This window comes from Silurus aristotelis, assembly GCF_946808225.1.
Source record: "Silurus aristotelis genome assembly, chromosome: 25".
NCBI lineage: Eukaryota > Metazoa > Chordata > Actinopteri > Siluriformes > Siluridae > Silurus > Silurus aristotelis.
This window is the reverse complement of record NC_139598.1, coordinates 12,640,411-12,660,987: the sequence shown is the minus strand read 5'-3', so window position 1 is coordinate 12,660,987 and position 20,577 is coordinate 12,640,411. Positions and strand designations below refer to the sequence as shown.

At 37.6% G+C, this 20,577-nt stretch overlaps 1 protein-coding gene across 4 annotated transcripts in view; it reads right to left on the bottom strand.

The window, feature by feature from the left end:
* Positions 1-5,645: 5,645 nt before the first annotated feature.
* nr4a3 (nuclear receptor subfamily 4, group A, member 3) overlaps positions 5,646-20,577 on the bottom strand; it is a 29,882-nt gene continuing 14,950 nt past the window's right edge. For all 4 annotated transcript variants that reach the window (XM_083529950.1, XM_083529948.1, XM_083529949.1 and 1 more), the window contains 5 exons: positions 20,098-20,227; positions 17,871-18,034; positions 17,176-17,372; positions 11,493-11,671; positions 5,646-7,545 (listed from right to left, as the gene is read on the bottom strand). In XM_083529950.1, coding sequence (XP_083386076.1) covers positions 7,274-7,545; positions 11,493-11,671; positions 17,176-17,372; positions 17,871-18,034; positions 20,098-20,227 — 942 coding nt within the window. In that variant the 3' untranslated portion in view covers positions 5,646-7,273. The remainder of the gene's footprint in view (positions 7,546-11,492; positions 11,672-17,175; positions 17,373-17,870; positions 18,035-20,097; positions 20,228-20,577) is intronic.

Below are 20,577 nucleotides of genomic sequence, written 5' to 3'. Positions count from 1 at the left end.
TGGCATTCTCTCATTGGAATCAAGAGGAAGTCACCTGAAATGGTTTTCTGTTCAGAGGTGTGCCTTCTCAAGAGTTAGTTTGTGACATCTCTTGCCTTCTTAATGTGCTTTAGACATTTGTCTTGTGCAGAGGAAAGGGTGACTACAGAGTCAATAGTCCTATTAGTGCAACAACTGTACAAATCCATATTATGGCCGCGAACACTCAGTTAAGTAAAGAAGACAGTCCATCATTACCTTAAGAAATGAAGCTCAGTAAATCTGAAAAATTTCAAGAACTTTAAATGTATTCCCAAGTGCAGTCTCTAAAACTGCCAAACAATATGATGAAACAGGCTCTCATGAGGACTGTTCCAGAAAAAGAAGACCAAGAGCTACCTCAACTGCAGAAGATTTATTAGAATTACCAGTCTCCGAAACTGCAGATTTCCAAGTTCAAGTGGCAGACATATTTCAACATCCAATGTTAAGAGGAGACTGCATAAATCAGGTCTTCATGGTCAAATTGTGGCAAATAAACCATAATTTCAGAACATCAACAAGCTAAAAAGATCTTGGCCCTTGGAGTTTAGATAAGTGGAAAACTTTCTGATGAGTCTAAATGCGAGATTTTTGGCTTTGTCCGACATAAGGAGTATGGACAGATGGTTCCTGAATGTGTGGTTCCCACTTTGAAGCATGGAGAAGGAGATTTGATGGTGCAGGGCTGCATTGCTGATGACAATTTCGCTGATTTAATCAAAATTGAGGACACACTTAACCAGCATGTCTACCACATCATTTTGCAGCGAGTTGCCAACCCATCTGTTTTCCTCTTAGTAGGACCATCATTTGTTTTTTTTAACAGGACACTGACAACAAACACACCTCTAGTTTATGTAAGAGCTATTTCTTTTAGAAAAACAGCCAAGAAGCACTCAACACCTTAGGTTGTTGGAAAACCATTCCAGGTGACTACCTAATGACTGAGAGAATACCAAGAGTGTGCAAAGCTGTTATCAAATGAAAGGTGGGCAACTTTGAAGAACACAAAATATGAAAAAACATATTCTGGGTTGTTTAACACGTTTTTGTTTACTACATGATTCTGTTTTTTCATAGTTTAGAGTTTATCTAATACCACCACGATAGACCAACTTATATGTAAAACAAAAAATTTCACAAAATTACAGAGGAGTCATCCAATTTTCAGTATTTTTAGCAACTTAATTAAACACAATTTGCACAAATTACAAAATGCTGTTGTAAAAGCTTTTTGAAGATCCACATGTCACTCTAGATTTTTAATTAGCAAGTCAGTGTTTAAAAAATATAACAATATGATGACGATGCCATGAGAGGAACCAGACTGAGAGGAACCAGACTAAAATGAGAACCTCTTTTAGGACACACCAGCAGGATTCTAAACATTATTAAAACGTTGTACTTTTTTCACTCACTAGAGCTACTGACAAATCCAGATTTACAACAAACCTGATGCCTTCCTTATATCGATGTAGTATTCCATATTAGTTTTACTAAAGTACTATTACTAAAATGCCTATTATTTTTATGATTCAAGAGAAATATCTGAATAATAGGTTGAAATGTTGTACCTATTAGCCATCTGTTTACTGTAATGACCACAGATGGGCTGAAAAAGCCATTGAAATTTTATTTGATACATACTACACATGTCTTAAACTGTCCAGTCTTCAACTATCCAAATTGGATAAGCCCATGTAAACTCAGATCCCTGTTCTTGTCTAACAGGAGTGGAACACGTTGTCTTGTGCTGTGGTAGACAATGGGCCTTATAGTTTGATGCTGTTTTACAGCTCATCACAGCTCTAAAAAGTGTTTATCTCAGTTATCGTAGCCTCTTTGTTTGCTCAAATCAGTTCGAGCACTTTCCTCTGATCTGGAAATCACTGACGTACAGCATTTAACAGGCCACGTAAGCAAACATGACTTTCAGAGGTGCCTTATACCCTCTATTAAAAAAATGCACCCTCTCACTGGTTTTCTAGGTCAAGAAAAAAAGCTAAGACAAAGAATGCCATCAGTCTAAAACCCCCCTATGTCTCGTGTTGAATAGACATTTTCACCTGGAGAACTTCTGCTCGCTGGATGTTTTTGTTTTTTTTAACCATTCTGTAGAAAATGCAATGAAAAACTCAGGAGATTGTATACTAAATATATACTAAAATCAGCTTGTCAGGGAACAAAAAGACACAGGTAGTGATATCCACAACATTACCCATTCTGTAATTTTATGTGAAGCTATTTGCATGATTTTATGCATTGTGCTGCTGCCACATGATTGGCTGCTTGGATCATTTCGTGGCCAAGCATAAACAGGGGTACATGTTTTCCTATTGTAGTGACTGTACAGTATTTTCCAGATCCAGAAAAAGATAAAAAGAATATCTGAGAAAAATACTACTACATTTTATGCTAATGTTAATGTTAATGCTATTTGTCCCTGATAAAGCAAACCAGTGGTTTTAATCTTTTATGAACTGTTTATTAATGCTGGGTTTTTTAACTGCTGTAGATTTTCCTCTAGAAATTTTAATAGATTGTATAGAATAGATTCTCTTAGTCAACCTTCTTTTCCTCTCTTTTTCTCTCTCTCTCTTTTGCTCTCTCTGTTGAGTTAAACATCCTTCAGAAACCAGTGTTCCTGTCCCTTTCTTCTTTTTAGTTCTGCCCTATTCATTTTGATGCCTACCTTTGGATGGCGTTCACTTCAACTGGAGATCACTCTGTTCCACATCAACAGCCTAAAGATCTATGAAGTTCTTTTTTAAGTCTGGTACCTCTCAAGGTTTTTTCCTCATATCATCTCAGGGAGTTTTCCTTGCCACATCTGCCACTAACTCACTCATTAGAGAAAAACAAAGAAGAACAAACAGATGCACTAAATGTGTACTTTCTTTTAGACAACTTTAGAACCTCTTTATCTCTGTAAAGCTGCTTTGAGAATGTCCACCGTTAAATAAAAATGAAATAAATCAAATTGAATAGATTGTTTTGTCTGCTAACTAGCATCTGACCTGCCAACAATAATAGTCAGGTGACCTCTTGAAGGCTGTGCATCCGTTTCTTTTTCAACTGTAAAGAAGTTGTATAGAAATGAGTCACACATCTTCATATTGCTACACGCATCTTTGCTTCCCCTGAAAATGCTAGTGTTTGTGTTAACACTGGCGCAAATTTTCTCACAGTATTCGGTGTGATAATTTCTTGACCAGCTGTAATAAAAGATTCGATTAATATTAATAATTAGATGTATTATTTAGAAATGATTTTATTTTTAATGCCTTTTTTTATTAATTTTTTTACAAATCCACAGCAAAATGATAAACTCTGCCAATTGCACAAGACTATTTTCAAACATAAAAATTTGTTCCATTATGTTTGATTTAGTTTTACTGTAATCTTATAGAAGATAATAATTTTAAAGTGTTTTGGCAGTGTAGCACCTATTCTTGTCTATATAATCTTTTGTACCTCATATTATTTGTATGAAATTATACTTCTGGTTTGGTTATTTATTTAAACTCTTTCCATGTGTTATATTTCTGAAATGGATTCACACCTAAACCTAAACAGCCAGTGTATTTTTATGTATGAAGATAATGAGGTGGAATTTAATACAATTTTACCGCAATCCACGTGCAAACCATGTGTAATGAAAATTACAGAGATGTTTGAAGTGCAAGATTTGAAATAATTAAGAAAAAAAAAAAGAACATGACATTTTACTGAGTGGGTGTGTGCAAGCATGCATTTTACTTACTGCATGTGTATGTTTGTGTGTGCATGGGTGGTGCACTTGCTGTTCACATGTCAAGACTGAGAAAGAAAGAGATGCAGAGAGACGGAGAATGAGCAGCCAGGTCAATGTGCGTGCATGTGCTCGAAATGTGTGTGTGCTTGAAATGTGTGTCTGTGTGTACTTCGCTTCTAAAATGTCACCATGCGGATCGATGGGGTTTAACGAGGCCTGGAGGCCTGATCTGCTCACTCTCATTCAAGGAATCCCCCCAAAATCACCATCCCTCCCTGATACTTAATGCTCTCTTACCCTATCAGTGTAATGGGGTCTCAGGGGACAACAAGCAAAAGACACATACAAAGGTTCGATGACAAGGGTTAGGGTATGAAACTAAGGAAGCATGTTTTAAGACCTTAAACAGATTTTTTTTGTTGCTGCAATGAAATACTTCAGTAAATGTACTTGATTATGATGATATTGCAAAAAATTATTGCATAGTTTGTGGTTATGATATGAAACCTAGAAGCTACCAGAATTACCTAAAAATAAATTGAATGTATTCATCATTTGCTGTGTTTTTTTTTTCACTTTTTTTTCTAAAGATCAAATTAACAGCAATATACATAATATAGAAATATGGATTGTATATTTGAGATAAATAAATAAAAATAAAAAATCCAAACCTGGAACATAGAGACTATTTTTATTTTTTTTGCAAAACTTTTTTATGCTTGCTTACTATATATATATTTCATTGTGCAATGTGACCTAAAGCAGTATACATTTTTATTTTTTATTTTTTTTTATTATTATTATTTATTTAAATTTTTTTTATGTTCCATACCATATATAATGTTTTATTTTTATATATATATATATATATATATATATATATATATATATATATATATATATATATATATTTGTATTTATTTATATTTCATAGCTCTAGAATTCATAAAAGATTTCAGATGTTAAAACAATTAAATTCAACCATTAACACTGTGATTATAATTTTTATATAACTGATAATAAATATAACAAATTTTTTATTTCAAATTATTTGCTTAGGAAATGAAAAACCCCAATTCTCCTGGCCCCAATCAGTTTCCTTTAAACCAGATATGCCCAAACATGGTTTGTTTTGGTTCACTATTCCATATATAAGCAGAGGGGAAAAAAAGAAAAAAATGCCTTTGACATAGAAAGACTTTAATTTCTAACTAAACATTTAACATATTTTTTTTTTGTTCTATATTTAAGCAGCTAAAACGTTGGCAGAACCTCCCTCTGTGAGCAGACCTTTAGTGGTGAAGTGTAAACTGAGAACCTTACATAATGTCAGTAGGTCAGCTGCAGCTCAATGCGGAAAAACTATTAAAAAATCAGGACCAGCTTTGTATCTCATTAGAGGTCACTGATATTATAAGCATATGGCGGTATTGTTTATAGCTTTAATAACTTTAATAGGCATCAATCTCTATTGCACTATAAATGGAATTCTTTCTATGGTTTTATTGTACTTAATGTTTCATTAAACTTGGAAACCTTGAACAACTGCATTAGTTAGCGGATTATGGAATAATGTTTTCTATTTATTTGTTTCTAAATATTATGAAATCATAAATGAGTGGAACCCTGGCAACGCTTTCATTTTAATACAATGCAGTATGGTATAATGAATAAATTTACTTTTGGCTCTCAATCAAGTTAGAAAAAGTTAGATTTGATAGAAAAATGTTGGGCACCTCTGCTTGCAATCTTGTCCTATTTGAAAATATGTGTGATTTTAATCATTGTTGCCTTTTACAATGAAAACGATTTCGATTCTTCCATTCATTTTTCTTTTGGAAGTGATGCACTGAAAAGACATTTCACAAGCTTTCAGACAAAAATAATCATTTTTTTCTTTATGATTTCAAAGTGCTGAACAGAGCCTCCAGTGAACCGAAGAGGAAAAAAAAGTAATCCAAACAAATCAAAAAGAGACATTTTTTTGTAATCTTGTTTTTTCTTTGAGAAAAAAAAACCACAAAGAAAAAACAAAAAACAAACTAACAAACAAACAAAAAACAAACAAATGCACAACTTGTACCACAAGATTTGAAAAAATCTATTGGATAAAAACACTTCAAAATATTAGTTTTGTATTTTGTGAATGTATATATATATATATATATATATATATATATATATATATATATATATATATATATATATATATATATATATATATATATATATATTTGTTTATATATTTATATAATTCTCCATTTGTCGCAAATGGTTGCCTATGGGCAAAGTTAGCGGAAAAGCCCAGTCTGTGAATGTGTCCGAGCCCTTTGACGAGCTGGCCGTCTTTCGCAAACAAAATAAATACAGGCAAGAAAAGGCGAAAAAAGAGTAAACCATGCATATAATCTGTTTTCTTTTGTACAAATAAAAGACAAAGACTTTTTTGCAACAAAGTCCTCCATATTAATAGATGGTGTTAACAATAGAAACTTATAAAAAAAATGAGCATGAGCATGAGCATGAGCACGGAATGTTTTGTCCCTCCCATTTTCCCGCTCTATCATTCCCTCCTTCCGTGCCCCATCCCTCTCTTTCCTTTCTTAATAAGTGCTTGTAGCCCAAAATGCTCCCCTGCACTCTTAGCTCTATAGTCCTAACCCTAAAATTCCCTAGGTTTGCAAAATCCAGAAATAATAATAAAATAAAACTCTAGTCATTTCAAGTCTGTAGAACTTGCTCAAGAGTTACGAGAGTTAGTGAGCAGACCAGTGTATAAGAAATCTGCCTGGTTTGATATCATTACTTCATTTCACAGGGCGAGCCGTAGTATTAAAATAATTTAGAGTTGAAATAGAAATGGAACACACGCACACTCTTTCCTGCATTTTCTTTCCTACTTTTCTGTCGAATTCATTTCTTTTTCTTTTAAATAGCACTTAGTAAATTGCACTTGTATGCAGTTTTGAGAGTGTGACTCGGTGGTTAGAATTTAATGCACTTTGTCTGGACGTCTCTTGATTCGCTCTGACTCAAGCGTTCCACAGAGATGCGTATACACACTCTCGCACTCACACTCTTTTTATGTCCTTTGTGTCTCGTGTAACTGGATGTACGTGTATGTGAGCATACTGACTGCCTATTGACTGAATAAAAACCTTTCACCTTTCATCTCTCAATTTATTTCTCTCTTTTACACACACACACACACACACACACACACACACACACACACACACACACACACACAGAACGACGGTCCAAAAGCACAGCTTTGTTGCTTTTCTTCACACACACACACACACACACACACACACACACACACACACACACACACTATCCGACACAGATCTGAGGTGAAAAGAGTGTACATCTGGAGCCTTTTAAGAGAAAAATCAGAGTTCAGCAAGTCTCTCATTCAGGCTCTATCCTCAGTGGTGAGTCTTCAGCCTATAATCAGGCCCAGGTGAGCTTTTTTTTGGGAGGAGCGTGTCTATATTAGTAGGGCAGTGTGTCCAGGAACCTGTCGATAAGTGGTGGAGGTGGGACCAGGTCCTCCAGCTTTAAGTAGAAGATCCTCTGTAGGCCTTGAGTGCGCTGTGACCTTAGCTCTGCCTTTAGACCCAGAATGGCAGCCACTGGGGGAGGAGCTTTGCCTGCTGCAGCCACGCTTGTAGTTCCGCCGGAGCTCAGGTGCTCTCGAAGGCAGCAGACAAGCTTGGACTGCAGCTCCTCCACCTTCTTGGGCTCCTTCAGGCCGGGACATTGTTCTGAGGAAAAAGAGATGAATAAAGAATGAGATGAGTGTGTGTGATCAATCAGTCTATCTAGCTATTTATCTATACTATATGGACAAAGGTTATGGGGCACTTGATTTATCCAGCCATACATGGCTTTTTTTTTTACACAAAGTTACCACAAAGTTATAGACACACAATATATGATCTTTTGGTGCAGTAGCAGTAAATCTTTCATTCACTTGAACTAGAAGACCCAAACCTATTCCATCATGACAATACCCCTGTGTGAATATATAGTTTACACGTGTTGGAGAAGGTCTTGAACGACCTACTTTAGAGCTCAACCCTATCGAACATCTTTGGGATGAATGTAAACACTGACTGCACCCCAGGCCTCCTCACCTACATCAATACCTGACTAAGACCCTTTTAGCTGAATAGGCACAAATCTCCACAAGCACATTCCTAAATCTAGTAAAACATTTTGCCAGAAGAGTGGAGGTTATTAGAACAGCAAATGCGGACTAAATGTGGATTTGGATGTTCAAGAAGCACATACCAATCTTATTGTCAGGTGTCCACAAATTTATGTCCATATAATCAAATCAATCATTCATCATTTTCTCCCGCTTATCCGTAATTCGGGTCGTGGGGGCAGCAGTCTAAGCAGGCCCCCGCCTTCGACTGCTGCCCAATCCTCACAGCACCGTCCCTTACGGTCCCTCCTGCAGGTGGTGAGCCCACGGGAAGGCGGCCCCACGTCACTCCGACGTCACGGACCTTGATATTTCCCTCGTAAGGGGACCTCAAATCAATCAAATCTATTAAATCTATTAAACGATGAATCCAACATTAAACTGTAGGCTTGTTTTGAATGCCTTCATAGACAGAAGACATTATAAAAATAATCATGAAAAAAACTTTTTAAATCAAGGACAGGTTCTGAGTACTAAGTTCAAATTCCATATCTTCTAGGGAAAGACATAAAACATCAAGTGTTTGAACAAGTAACTAGGTTTGGTGTTACAGCTCGAAGTGTCACAGTTGTACATCTGAAACAAAAACATATCAGATTTTTGTCTCCTGATACCTTTACTCTAATCTCAAAACATTGTGGACTTTTCTAGCCCCATTCACTAGAATTTTAAATGAGATAATCTCATTCACCTGACTTCATGGACAGGCTTTAGTTGGTCGACTGCTTGACCACTTCCTGTGAAAGTAGGGCATAATTTCTGTAACGCATTATTTACCGCAATCCTAGCTTGTTTACTTTCTCTACTGCTAGGTACTTATACACACTATACGCACTATACGTACTTGTCTATCCATCTTTGGATGAATATTTTTAAATTGTTTTATTTGTAAAAAATTGTTAAATTAATTTCTACAACTGTAATTATTTGTATACATATACACAGCAATAGGATTATAGTTTTAGCTGCAAAATAGAGTCGATCTCACAACTTACAACAATGAAACAATACAATACGTATGTCTACTGTACATACACACCTTTGCCGTATATACACACCTATGAGCAAAATGAGGGCAATTAGTCAGATTATGTGGTGCTGCTTAACAGCTGAATTTGATTAGGGTTCGATACTATTGTAGTCACTAAAGAAAACTTCACCAGCAGCTTCCTAATGCGTGACTGATACATTACCTAGCGTCCACCAAAAACCCCCCAAAACACACACCATGTACACACACACACACACACACCATGTACACGGCTCATTCAGGTATCTTCACTTCCTTTGCGCATAACAAAAAGGTCGGTTGCAAAAAAGTAGACTTGAGCATGTCCACATGGAGAAAGTTCATAGCGTGTGTGTTGTCTGGGTTACAAAAGGAACAAATGTCACACTTGCTCCTAGCTGCTGTCTCACTGAGTTAGTGCGAAGCTTCTGCTTTATCACTTTAGCGCCGGTGTGTCAATAACAAGCCTCGAGCCTGCCTACTTCATACACTCCTCACTCCACGCTGAATGTTTCATCGATCCAAACCTATTGCACATTACACTTCACCTTCATCCTAAACACATTGTGACAAAATTTTTTTATATTTTATATCTAATTTATATGATACATATACAGGTTTTTCATTGAAATGTGTATGCAAGGAACGGCATTTTCAGTATCAGTGTTGCCACAGCAACAAAGAGCACGAGGAGTTCCGTCACTTTAGGTTGACGAAGTTTTCCATATTTGGTGTTCAATCAATTTTGAAATATGACATGATTCTTCTCAGACCGTCTCCTAAATAAAATTAAGATTACTGAATGATTAAATATGATTTATATCATTGTATACAATATATTATATAATCTCATAATTCCAATGATATAATTAATAATAAATAATTCTATAATAGAGTATAATATTATAATAAAGTACGATGATTTTATAATATCTCACTTTAACAGGTGAAATGTTTTGCTTGGACCAACAAATGTTTTTTTACATTTTATTCTGAAAGTTTTATTTTAGTATTAGTTTTATTTAGCGCATTATTAATTGCTTAGTCAAATGTTTATTTTAATTGAATTAATTGGCTCACTTGATTTAGATTTCAATTATCTAATCTTTTTTATTCTGAGATATCAGGTAGTTTGTTCGGGGCTTATTAGGTAATGTAAACATTGATACTGTGAATGTGTGAGTGTTGCTTTTATTTGTTCCCATGCTGTGGGTGTTCCACAGCTGCATTGTCCCTCGTTCTACTTGCGCTCCATCTTTCTCTCGCTCTCTAGGGGCTGATCGATGCCACTCTTTCACCGCAGACACTTTTAGATGGTCGATAGTTTGAGTAGCGGAGTGGAGGGAGTGTGTGTGTGTGTGTGTGTGTGTGTGTGTGTGTGTGTGTGTGTGTGTGTGTGTGTGTGTGTGAGAGTAAGAGAGTAGAGGAATAGAGGAGTGCAGGGCTCAACTGAGTAGTGCTCGATTCCTCCCACTACAGAGCTAAGTGCTGCTCCATGGAGGCCAACACATACCCACACCCACACACACTAAAAGCTGATGGCTCTGGGTGGACGGATGACACATGAAAAGACATGTCTGTTTCCTGAGCTCCTTAACTTCCTATCATTGTATTAAAACAGATGATCATCTATCATTTGAAATCATTCTACTGCAATTATGTCCTTTTGTGCGCTCCAGTGTAAAAACTACAATTAAAATAAATCTTTTTTTACTTTTACCAGATAGTCAATCCATGCTAAAAACATAAATCAAATAAATTATAAATAACTACATGGATGAACGAATGAAACAAAATACAACACTTAAACCAGATAATTAACCATTTAGCCAGCTTACGAACGCAACATAATATTAAACTGCTCTGTGTGCAAATCACATGCATGGAATATATATACTAAGGATTAAAACAGTTTTTAACGCAGAATAAAAAAACGTGTAGAAAGAAAGAAAGAAAGAAAGAAAGAAAGAAAGAAAGAAAGAAAGAAAGAAAGAAAGAAAGAAAGAAAGAAAGAAAGAAATTCTATTTAAATGAAGGCCTGGGCCGATGTAGCGTCTGAGTCTCAGTCATCATGCATGTGCATAATACAAGAAACACCTGCTGGTTCTCACAACACACACACACACCTGTTTATGTGCCACCCAATAATCAATAATCCCCAGCTGTCCTTATAGAAAATACACAAAACCCCTTTTCATTCTCTATCTCAAGCTCTCTCCTGCTCGCTCTCTTTTGCCGTGATTAAAAGTGGGATTAGTCCTGCCGCGTAGGTAAACCCAGTCCCGGGCATCACCTGTCCCACACCTGAGATAATCAGCTTCGGCTACACAATGAGGTCAAAGAGGTGTGAATGTGCGAATAGGGAGAGCGAGGGATGTTGAGAAGAAGGTGGAGAGAAAAAAAAAGGAAAATGAGAACGTCCCGGAGGTTCTCCTTTGCTCACAATGTGTGTTTTTGTTTGCGGTGTGTGTTAGACTGGCGGCGTGCATTACCTGTGAGCAGCACCAGTGCCAACAGGCAAGAAAACGCAGGTAAATCCAGGCTGAGACTCTGAAGATGAGAGCTGAAATCTCTGATTGAGTCGAGCCATTCGCCGAAACCTCGCAGACACTGCAGCCTGTGGAGCACCAGGCCTGAGCAGAAAACAAACTTCTCCTCCGCCAACAACGACCTGCAGGAGGAGAAAGAGAGAGAGAGAGAGGGAGAGAAATAGGAGTTAGCACGATCATGAAGTGTTATTTATTCAGCCTCGCAGACATTGCAGCCTGTCCAGAGAACGAACGAAAAACAGAGAGATAAAAAGAAGCTGAGGGACAAAAACATGCAGAGGTGGTGGAGGAAGAAAGAAAAAGAAAAAGAGCAAAGACAAGAACAGAACCAAAAATGATAACTATTTGTGTGTTAAAGGAAGAGAGAAAAAGAGAGAGAAAGAGAGAGAGAAAGAAAGAGAGAGAGAGAGAAATAGAGTCCTAAAAATAAAAACCCGATAAAATGTCACCTTTCATTAGATATTAAAAGAAGGCAAGACCATTTCAGTAGCTTATATTCACAAAAAACAAAAAAAAAAACCCGATTGCCAGAAATGCTCAATTTTCTGTTTTTTAGCCTTTTAAAAGTAGTGGATAATATTCATGCTTCGTCTGCATGAAGTTTCTGCACCTGCAAATAACTTTGGGCTGCTGTGAAACATCCTGCACTTCGTAAATAAATCCCCCAAATTTATGCCTTTACTTCCTGAAGACTATTTGTACTTCTGATAGATGCTAAACTGCATTTCGTTGCTATCTATCTATCTATCTATCTAGCTAGCTAGCTAGCTAGCTAGCTAGCTAACAATGCTAACATTAATCACACCAGACATTTCCAGCGGTATGTGGTTCTTCCCCAAACTAGGAGACCCATAGCTTGCAGCATGACAATGATAGTGTTCACAAAGCCAGCTCCTTGAAGATATGGTTTATATGGTTTAAAGTGAAAGCTCTTGAATGGCCTTCTATAGAAATCTGATCTTAACCCTACTAAACAGATTTGGGATGAATTGGAAGGCTGACTGCACCCCAGCCCTCCTCACCTACATCAATACCTGATTTTTATGAACAAAACACAATAAACAAAAAATCCACAAACAATCTTTTAAATCTAGTGAAACATCTTGCCAGAAGAGTGGAGGTTATTATAAGAGCAAATCGGGACTAAATGTGGAATAGGTCATGTGTCCACAAGCTTTTGTCCATATAGTGTATATTTTTGTGAAACTTTGATCCAACACTTAATACTATTTTACTATCTAGTGTTGCACTATTTTGAGTGTTTAGGGTGAACGGATGTGGTTTAGGATGTAGGTAAACAAACAAAAACAAAAAAGCTATACATTTCCTGCGACTGCGAATTTATTTAAGTGCTGTCTGTGAGTGTGTCTGTGAGTGTGTGTGTGTTGCTTGTGTATTTTTTGCTTGCTTTGTCCTGTAGTGATTCACTGCATGCCGAGAGAGAGAGAGAGAGAGAGAGAGAGAGAGAGAGAGAGAGAGAGAGAGAGAGAGAGAGAGAGAGAATGAAGAGAGAGAGAAAGAAAGAAGTTGGGGACTGATCATGAACTGTTGTTATTTATTCTGCCTTCAAGGTGACGTTTGATGACTGAACTTCAGTCGACGCCTTCATCTTTTAATTAATCACCACCTTTTTTTCCCCTCTCTCTCTCCTCAAAGGAAAAAAGATAGCGTTTTCCGTTACCCCGCGATTACACACGAGCACCTACATGCAGAAGCGTACACACCCGCTCTCTCTCATCTTTCCCGAGCAGCCCTGACCCGAGTGGAGTTTGAGTCTTTAATGCACGAGAACAGTTACCATGGGCACAAATGAAAGCCAGCATAGGGAAGACTACATCAAAGATCAGAACGGGACTTAATTACGTTCGAGCTCACGCAATTAAAGCTTTTAAAACATTCCTGAGATTTCTTTCTCCTCTTCCAACCCCCCTCATCTCATTCCCTCACCCCTTTCGGATGTGGGATAGGACTCGCGGAGTGAGTTTGCTCTGCTTTTCCGTGCAGCGTGGTTTCATCTAAAATAACGGAGCAGATTTAAACCGTACATTCTTGCTCGTATTTCTCTCTTCTCCTGTCCTCCTCTCACCGCTCTACTTCGCTACCTCTTCACCCGGCAACCCTGCAATTTAGGAAGGAAACAAACCTCCTCTCGTTTTTTTTTTCTTTTTCTGTGAAGTGCTGGCTTCTGCTCGCGAACTGTTCTTCATTAGCACAAAATTACAGAATGCAAATGCACTTAGACGCAGCAGGAGAGAAGAGGAGAAGTTGCAAAAAAAGAGAAAATTCTAGCATTCTTTTCAAACTAATCTATCTGCGTCTGGTTTTATAGTTTATAAACACATACCACAAACTTTATTTTTCTCTTTAAAAAGAACATAAAACAATTTATTAGACTAACCTCTTCTTTATAAAAAATAAGTGCAAATGTTGGGCCCGATAAACATTTATTCGCTTTTTTTGTTGTTGTCATCAATGATTTATTTTTAAACAAACTTCTGACCGTGTTTACAGTGCAGCACCTTCAGAAGGTGTCAAATTGATTTTCCAAAACAGGCAGCTCCAAAAAAAATGGCCAATATTCATGAGTCAAATATTAAAATGCTTATTCTAATGTTATCATCTCTACACTAACTCATTCACAGGGATTTCCACGTTAGACATGTTACAAAATATAAGATTTGTTGAACAAAGCAAATGTAAAATTGATAATTTTCACAGTCAATACTCTTTACTTTATATACTTTATATACATTATAGCATAGCGATTTGCAGAGTTTATTTTGTTAGTTTTATTCATTTCAAAAGAAAGAGGACAAAAGTGAACAAAAGGGTTATACTTTAAATATTAACAGGAACTGACATCTCGCAACAATAAATTCAACTATTAATGGATTTTAAAAAAGTGTTTACTATTGATATTTTTAATCTCCTGTACACTGTAAGAGGAATAAACCACTTTTGGATATGTTGTTATAAAAATAGTCCATAATGTGGTCATAAAGCATCAAAGTGATCATACAAAAGTTTTGGTACACCTGACTTTTCCAGCCATATGTGCTTTTTTCTGAACTGTTACCACACAGTTGGAGACACAATTATTTAGTATGTCTTCAGAGTTTGTAGTGTTAAAATCTTCCCTTCACTTGTACTAGGAGACCAAAAACCTGTTCCAGAATTACAGTGCTGGTGTGTACAAAGACAGCTTGGTGAAGATATGCTTTATATGGGTTTTTTAAGTGAGCTGCTACTAGGGATGGGCGATACCAATAATTTTCTTTTCAATTTGTTACCAAGTACTTTTAAATATCACTGATATCAATACTTCTATAGCATATGTTTAGCGTTTTTTTTTAACTGTTAAAAGAAATGTCCGTTTAAAAAATGTATACTCATATGCAGTGTAATGTTCTGCTCCACATGAAATACTGTAATATCTTCATATCTGAAACAATCTGTATGGTATAAAGAATAGCTCTCTGAAACGTTTCTGCTAAAGAACTCAAGCCAGAAGATGGGGGCCGTGTCTGTGTTACCCCCTCTGCTCTCCTCAGCTGTACTCAGTCATGCTCTATACTATAAGGGATTCGAGTGCATGGCTGAGATCAAAACTGAAAGAAAAAGCAGCATAATCTGGAGTTATTTCACTCCAGTCACCCTGGGTGTTTTAATTTTATATGTTTAGATGGTTTGGGGTGATGTTTGGTAGAAAAGAAAAGTGAAAGTGCTATATTTTCCTTAGAGAAAGCTCAGTTCAGGCTGGTCTAAATGGCTATATGTCTAAATGACCTAATTGTCTTGTCTTATTTCCTGGTTTCGTATGACTCAAAGTGGATTTTCTTCTTGTCTGTGGTCTTTTTTTGTAAAAGTAATGCAGTTGTGAAAGCGTACAGTAAGCAACCAGAATGATTTTAGTTGCATCATATTTTGTTTTTTCTTTTTTTCTTTTACACATTACAAGGATAACATTGATATTACAGCCTGGTAACAATTTATCTGATGCATCTGGAGTAGGAGAGGGTAAAGAATGTGGCAGTGGGTGTGCCCTAATCTGAATGATATTTTCTTAAAAAATAAATACAAACCCCATAACACTGGAAAACAAAAGAGGTAGCTGTCAGCATGATGTGTGAATTCTGGCTCTGACTATTTTCAACTTCACACAATTCATATTTTTGTTTATACCTACTGGGTGAATTTAAATGTGATTACCTACAATATGGACTATAACTATAGCTATCGTTAAAATATAAACTAGTAACCTAATGCAATCCATACAACCCTGACCAGGCAGATACTAAGGATGACAGCACAGCATAGCACAAAATAACAAACATAACTTTAAACCTTTTTAGTTGTGTCACCCCGGCTCCGAGCCCCATTGTACATAGTCTCAACCAAACACTATGTGAACCTTTCTAACAAACTATCTTTGAATCTGCAATGAAATAATGCATTCAAGTTTGGTTACATCGCAACTCCCCACAATTTTATTGCTCCAATGACGAACACGGTCACTGCATAGTTCGATTTCAAAAGAACAGCGGGTTTTTGAAACCGCATTCTTTACATTTACGTCATGTGCGACAGTTACAAGGGTGTGTGAGACACCGCGAATGAGGATGAGCGTGTGTTAAAAGCACAATGTGCGTGGAAGAGTCTTTGACACGAGGGTATGAGTGTAAAGGTGCACGTTTGCTCCCGTGTACAGTTCGTGCATGCTGTGCGAGTTCGGCTATGCGAGCGCATGTGTGACGTAGGCCCGGGTGAGTCACAAGCCCCCTACTGAGGCTGTGACGGCACCACCCACTGGCCTCCCTCCATGCACCTGCTTACTTACAAACACACAGAGTGAGAGACATAGAGAATGAAAGCGAGAGAGAGAGAGAGAGAGAGAGAGAGAGAGAGAGAGAGAGAGAGAGAGAGAGAGAGAGAAGGAGCAAAAGAGATGAGGTTCTGCTGCATTGCTAGCTAAATGCAGAGCAAAAAAAACGTCCTGTTAAAGAAATCAGAACTCTACTTAGTCACGCAAATAAAAAAGTTGCACTTGGGGTTCTTTTTTTCTGAAGTTTTGCATCAGTAAACAAAAGTCACAATCAGGACTGGAACTCACGACAGCGACGTGACGTATATGTGAGTATGTCATGCGAGGGTTGCTACGTATACGTGTGAGAGTTATGGAGGGTTGCTATCCCATAAATTTCAACCGAGTACATGCCGAAGGTGGAAAGCCCAGTGACCGTAGCAACCCCCCTGCAAATGAACGAAAAACCAAGAAGCACAGAGGGTTTTTTTCTAAAGTAAACGCATTCATCGATCACAGTTTCACAGTTTTCATTATATTATAAAGAGAATTTGATCTTTTAACATAATTATGATCTGTTTCTTGATCCATTTTAGGTAGAAAAATAAGATTTAATAAGATGTAAAACCTAGATTTTAGGTGTATATATATGATAGTAAAGTCAGAAGGAGGGAAGTAGTTCTAAATAATCCTGTCACCTACTTGGAATCTTTTCAGGCAATGACTAATCTAATTGTATAATTCGATAAACTGACAATGGATGATGGTTGTAATTTTTTTAATAGTTTATTAAGTATTGATAAAAGATGTGTGCATGTGTCTAACCTGTTGGCCAGGCGGAGCACAAAGAGCTCAAGGAAGGCCGAGTCTATGAGCAGACTCTGGTCATCATGGTGGAGCTCGTTGAATCCGGGAAGCCGCTCGGCCCAGTGACGTGTCACCTCCATGGAGCCAGTGAGGACGCGATAGAAGAGCTGAATCTGCTGAGCCTCTGCTAAAGTTCCCGTCTCGACAGCACTAAACTACAACAAGAGAGACAAAGCGGGTGTGTTAAACAGGCTATTTTAGCTTTTTTTTCCCCACTCTAAGTTGATTTTGGTATTCTAAAAAACCTACTAACATTACAAACACAAGTTTTGGCAGTACAGAAGTATCATTATTTGTCATGACACAGAAACTAAACTGAATTAGAGGTGTGGGCGAGACAGAGAAAGTGGGGGCCAGACAGAGAAGGAGGAAAACAGAGAAAAATAAAGAAGAACCAGAAAGAATCAGGAGACTTAGAATCATATTGAAATGTAGAAGAGGTCCGAAATTGTGAGAAATAGATTTATTTATTTATTTTTTTAAGAGAGACAGCGGGGGAAAAAAGAGACACTGAGAGAAATAAAGGTTTAGGGTTTCAGGCTTTCTAAAGAATTCAGGACAATTTCTAACATTTGATTTGAATATGATTTTAACGTGAAGGACAGCACGGGTCCATACACTAATTGAATGGACACAACGCACTGTGTATGTACCTGGCTGTAGTCGAGCTCTCGGGGGATGGACTGGGAGTAGGCACGGACGAGGGCGTTGAGGAGGCTGACAGGGGGTGAAGGGGGAGATGGTTCAGGCTGCAGTGGACTCTTCGGCTTCGATGGCAAACGACCTCTCCTTCCTTTCAGGTTATCTGTGCGCACCACTGTAAAACACACACACATGCCCTACTAAGAATTCTGCATAACTCACTTTTGGGTTCAATGAGTTATGTTTGGATGTACAGTAAAGTGCTATACGATGACTGAAATTTTGGATTTGTAAGAAATTAGCTGTTTCGAAACAAACCCCGGAATGAGGTTTTTTCTTGTTTCAAAAGCCTTGTGAAACACAGAACCGGACATTTTCACTCTGAGCATATAGTTTGTTGTGTTCTGCAATAAGGTGAAGGACTTTTTCATAAAGTATTTTGACTTAAAATGCACTCTACTGCAACTATACTGCATTCAGGCAAATACATCCCAGTGTTGCACAAAGGTCTATCTAATACCTTATTTGTATGGGCATACAGACTGGTGTGCAAACTTATGGGTAAAAAGGTTGGTGCTATGGATTTGGACTACCACCCTGATTAGTACAATTATTATTAGTTACCCTGGCTCTCAATCTTTACCCACTGATTTGCCTGGGGTGCTTTTAAAACTAGCTGGATCTCTGCGGACAAATCAGGACATCTAAATCCCCATCTATTAAGTGACCAGCAGATGGCATCTGAGAGACATGTGGTGTTTCTAAAGAGGGGAATGGACTGTGTACCTATGCACTTATCATAATATCAAACACTCAATTACACCAATCAGAAGAGTCATGAACATGCAAGCGCTTTCTCCAAACTAATACAGTCACTAATACTGGAACAGCACAAGGCGGATATACGTTCACATAAACCACGTTATGAAAACAATCTACACGTGTCCTATACATGCCTGCACCTTGCACGGTGTCATTACAGTGGTGGATCAAACCTGATTACCGAGGCGAAGTGCGTGATGGAAATCCTGTAACTCATAAACATTCCCATTATCTTTTAATTCATTCATGTGCCGGCCGGATGAGTCGAGCACTGACAGTTTATTAAAGTGCATATCCTTGATGTCTGAAGCCTGTAGGTGTGTGTATGTGGTGTTTAAAGTGATTTATGTGCAGATTATCCTCCTGGCTTTAACCACAGGTCCAGGAGGGGTCATATGCACTGGGTTCATGGCTGTAATTGCTGTGATAAATAGTCAACAAGTTAAGTGGAAACTGTTTTCAGGATTCACTTGTGCCGAGATTAAAGTGTAACACCTTTATTTTAACACTAAAGGAAGCAGATCTCTAGCAATGTAAATTGAATGAAAATGTACATTGTTCACCTTATGCAAGTTTAGTAAAACCAATTGATATTGTCAGATTGTCATTAGGAACTTTAAGTAGTGAATGAACAACTAAACACCCTGGAACCAGTCCACATTTAATGATCATCTTTTTTTCTGCCTGGTTATTTAGACTGCTTTCTTCCTGAATTTCATAAAAACATGCAACTGGATCTCGCTCTCTCTCTCTCTCTCTCTCTCTCTCTCTCTCTCTCTCTCTCTCTCTCTCTCTCTCTCTCTCTCTATGTGTGTTTGTGTGTGTGTGTGTTTGTGTGTGTGTGTGTGTGTATTTGATTCATTAGCCAACATTCTATTTATGAGACAAAAAGCAAAGCTGTGTTAATGCAGATCTGCTGATTTGTACAGTATTTTGAGTTTGAGGAACTCAGTTGAGCCATTAGGACGCAAACAGCCATCCGGAAAACCTTTTTTGGTCAGATTTCCTTATAATCCTAATCATTTCCAGTTTTCAGGTTACATCTTGAAGCACATTTTGAATTAACAACCTATGAAGAAATGTGTTCTATTATACAAATATACTGCTTTTAGTTATAAAAACTAAAAAAGCCAAACAGTTTATAAACAGGTTAATAAAGCTACATATATAAAATGAACTGTAAAGTATTAATGATGGCCCTGGAAGGTACTCACAAGGATATTATTTAAAAAAAAATTAGTTTAGTTAGTTTTGTTATGGGTTAAATTGATTGCATGTAAAAAATATATATATTGCTGCTGATCGCCTTCTGTCCCTCTTTCTTGTGTGTGTGTGTGTGTGTGTGTGTGTGTGTGTGTGTGTGTGTGTGTGTGTGTGTGTGTGTGTGTGTGTGTGTGTGCATTTGGGAGCTCTTACCTTCCTTCACCATGCCCACACTGAGACATTTCTGGAAGCGGCAGTACTGACAGCGATTTCTTCTCCTTTTGTCCACTGGGCAGTTTTTACTGGCCAAACAAACATACTTTGCATTCTTCTGCACTGTTCTCTGTGAGCAGACGCAGACACACACACACACACACACACACACACACACACACACACACACACACACACACACACACACACAAATGAGAGACAGAAGACAATCAGCAGCAATAAACACATGATTTAATATCACCCCTCCACACACCCTTCCCCTCCCACAGCCAGGGATTAGATAGGAAGTTTAGCTTCCGGGTCAGATTTTAATTACAGCCTAATATAAAAAAAAAAGAAAGCTCGCGCTCCAGCGGGATCATTTGATCAAATAAATTTCCCATCATGCCGCGAGGGAGACGCGGCGTCATTAGCGAGACTCGTTGACTATGAGGTGCGAGCAGGCCGCACTCACGCGCT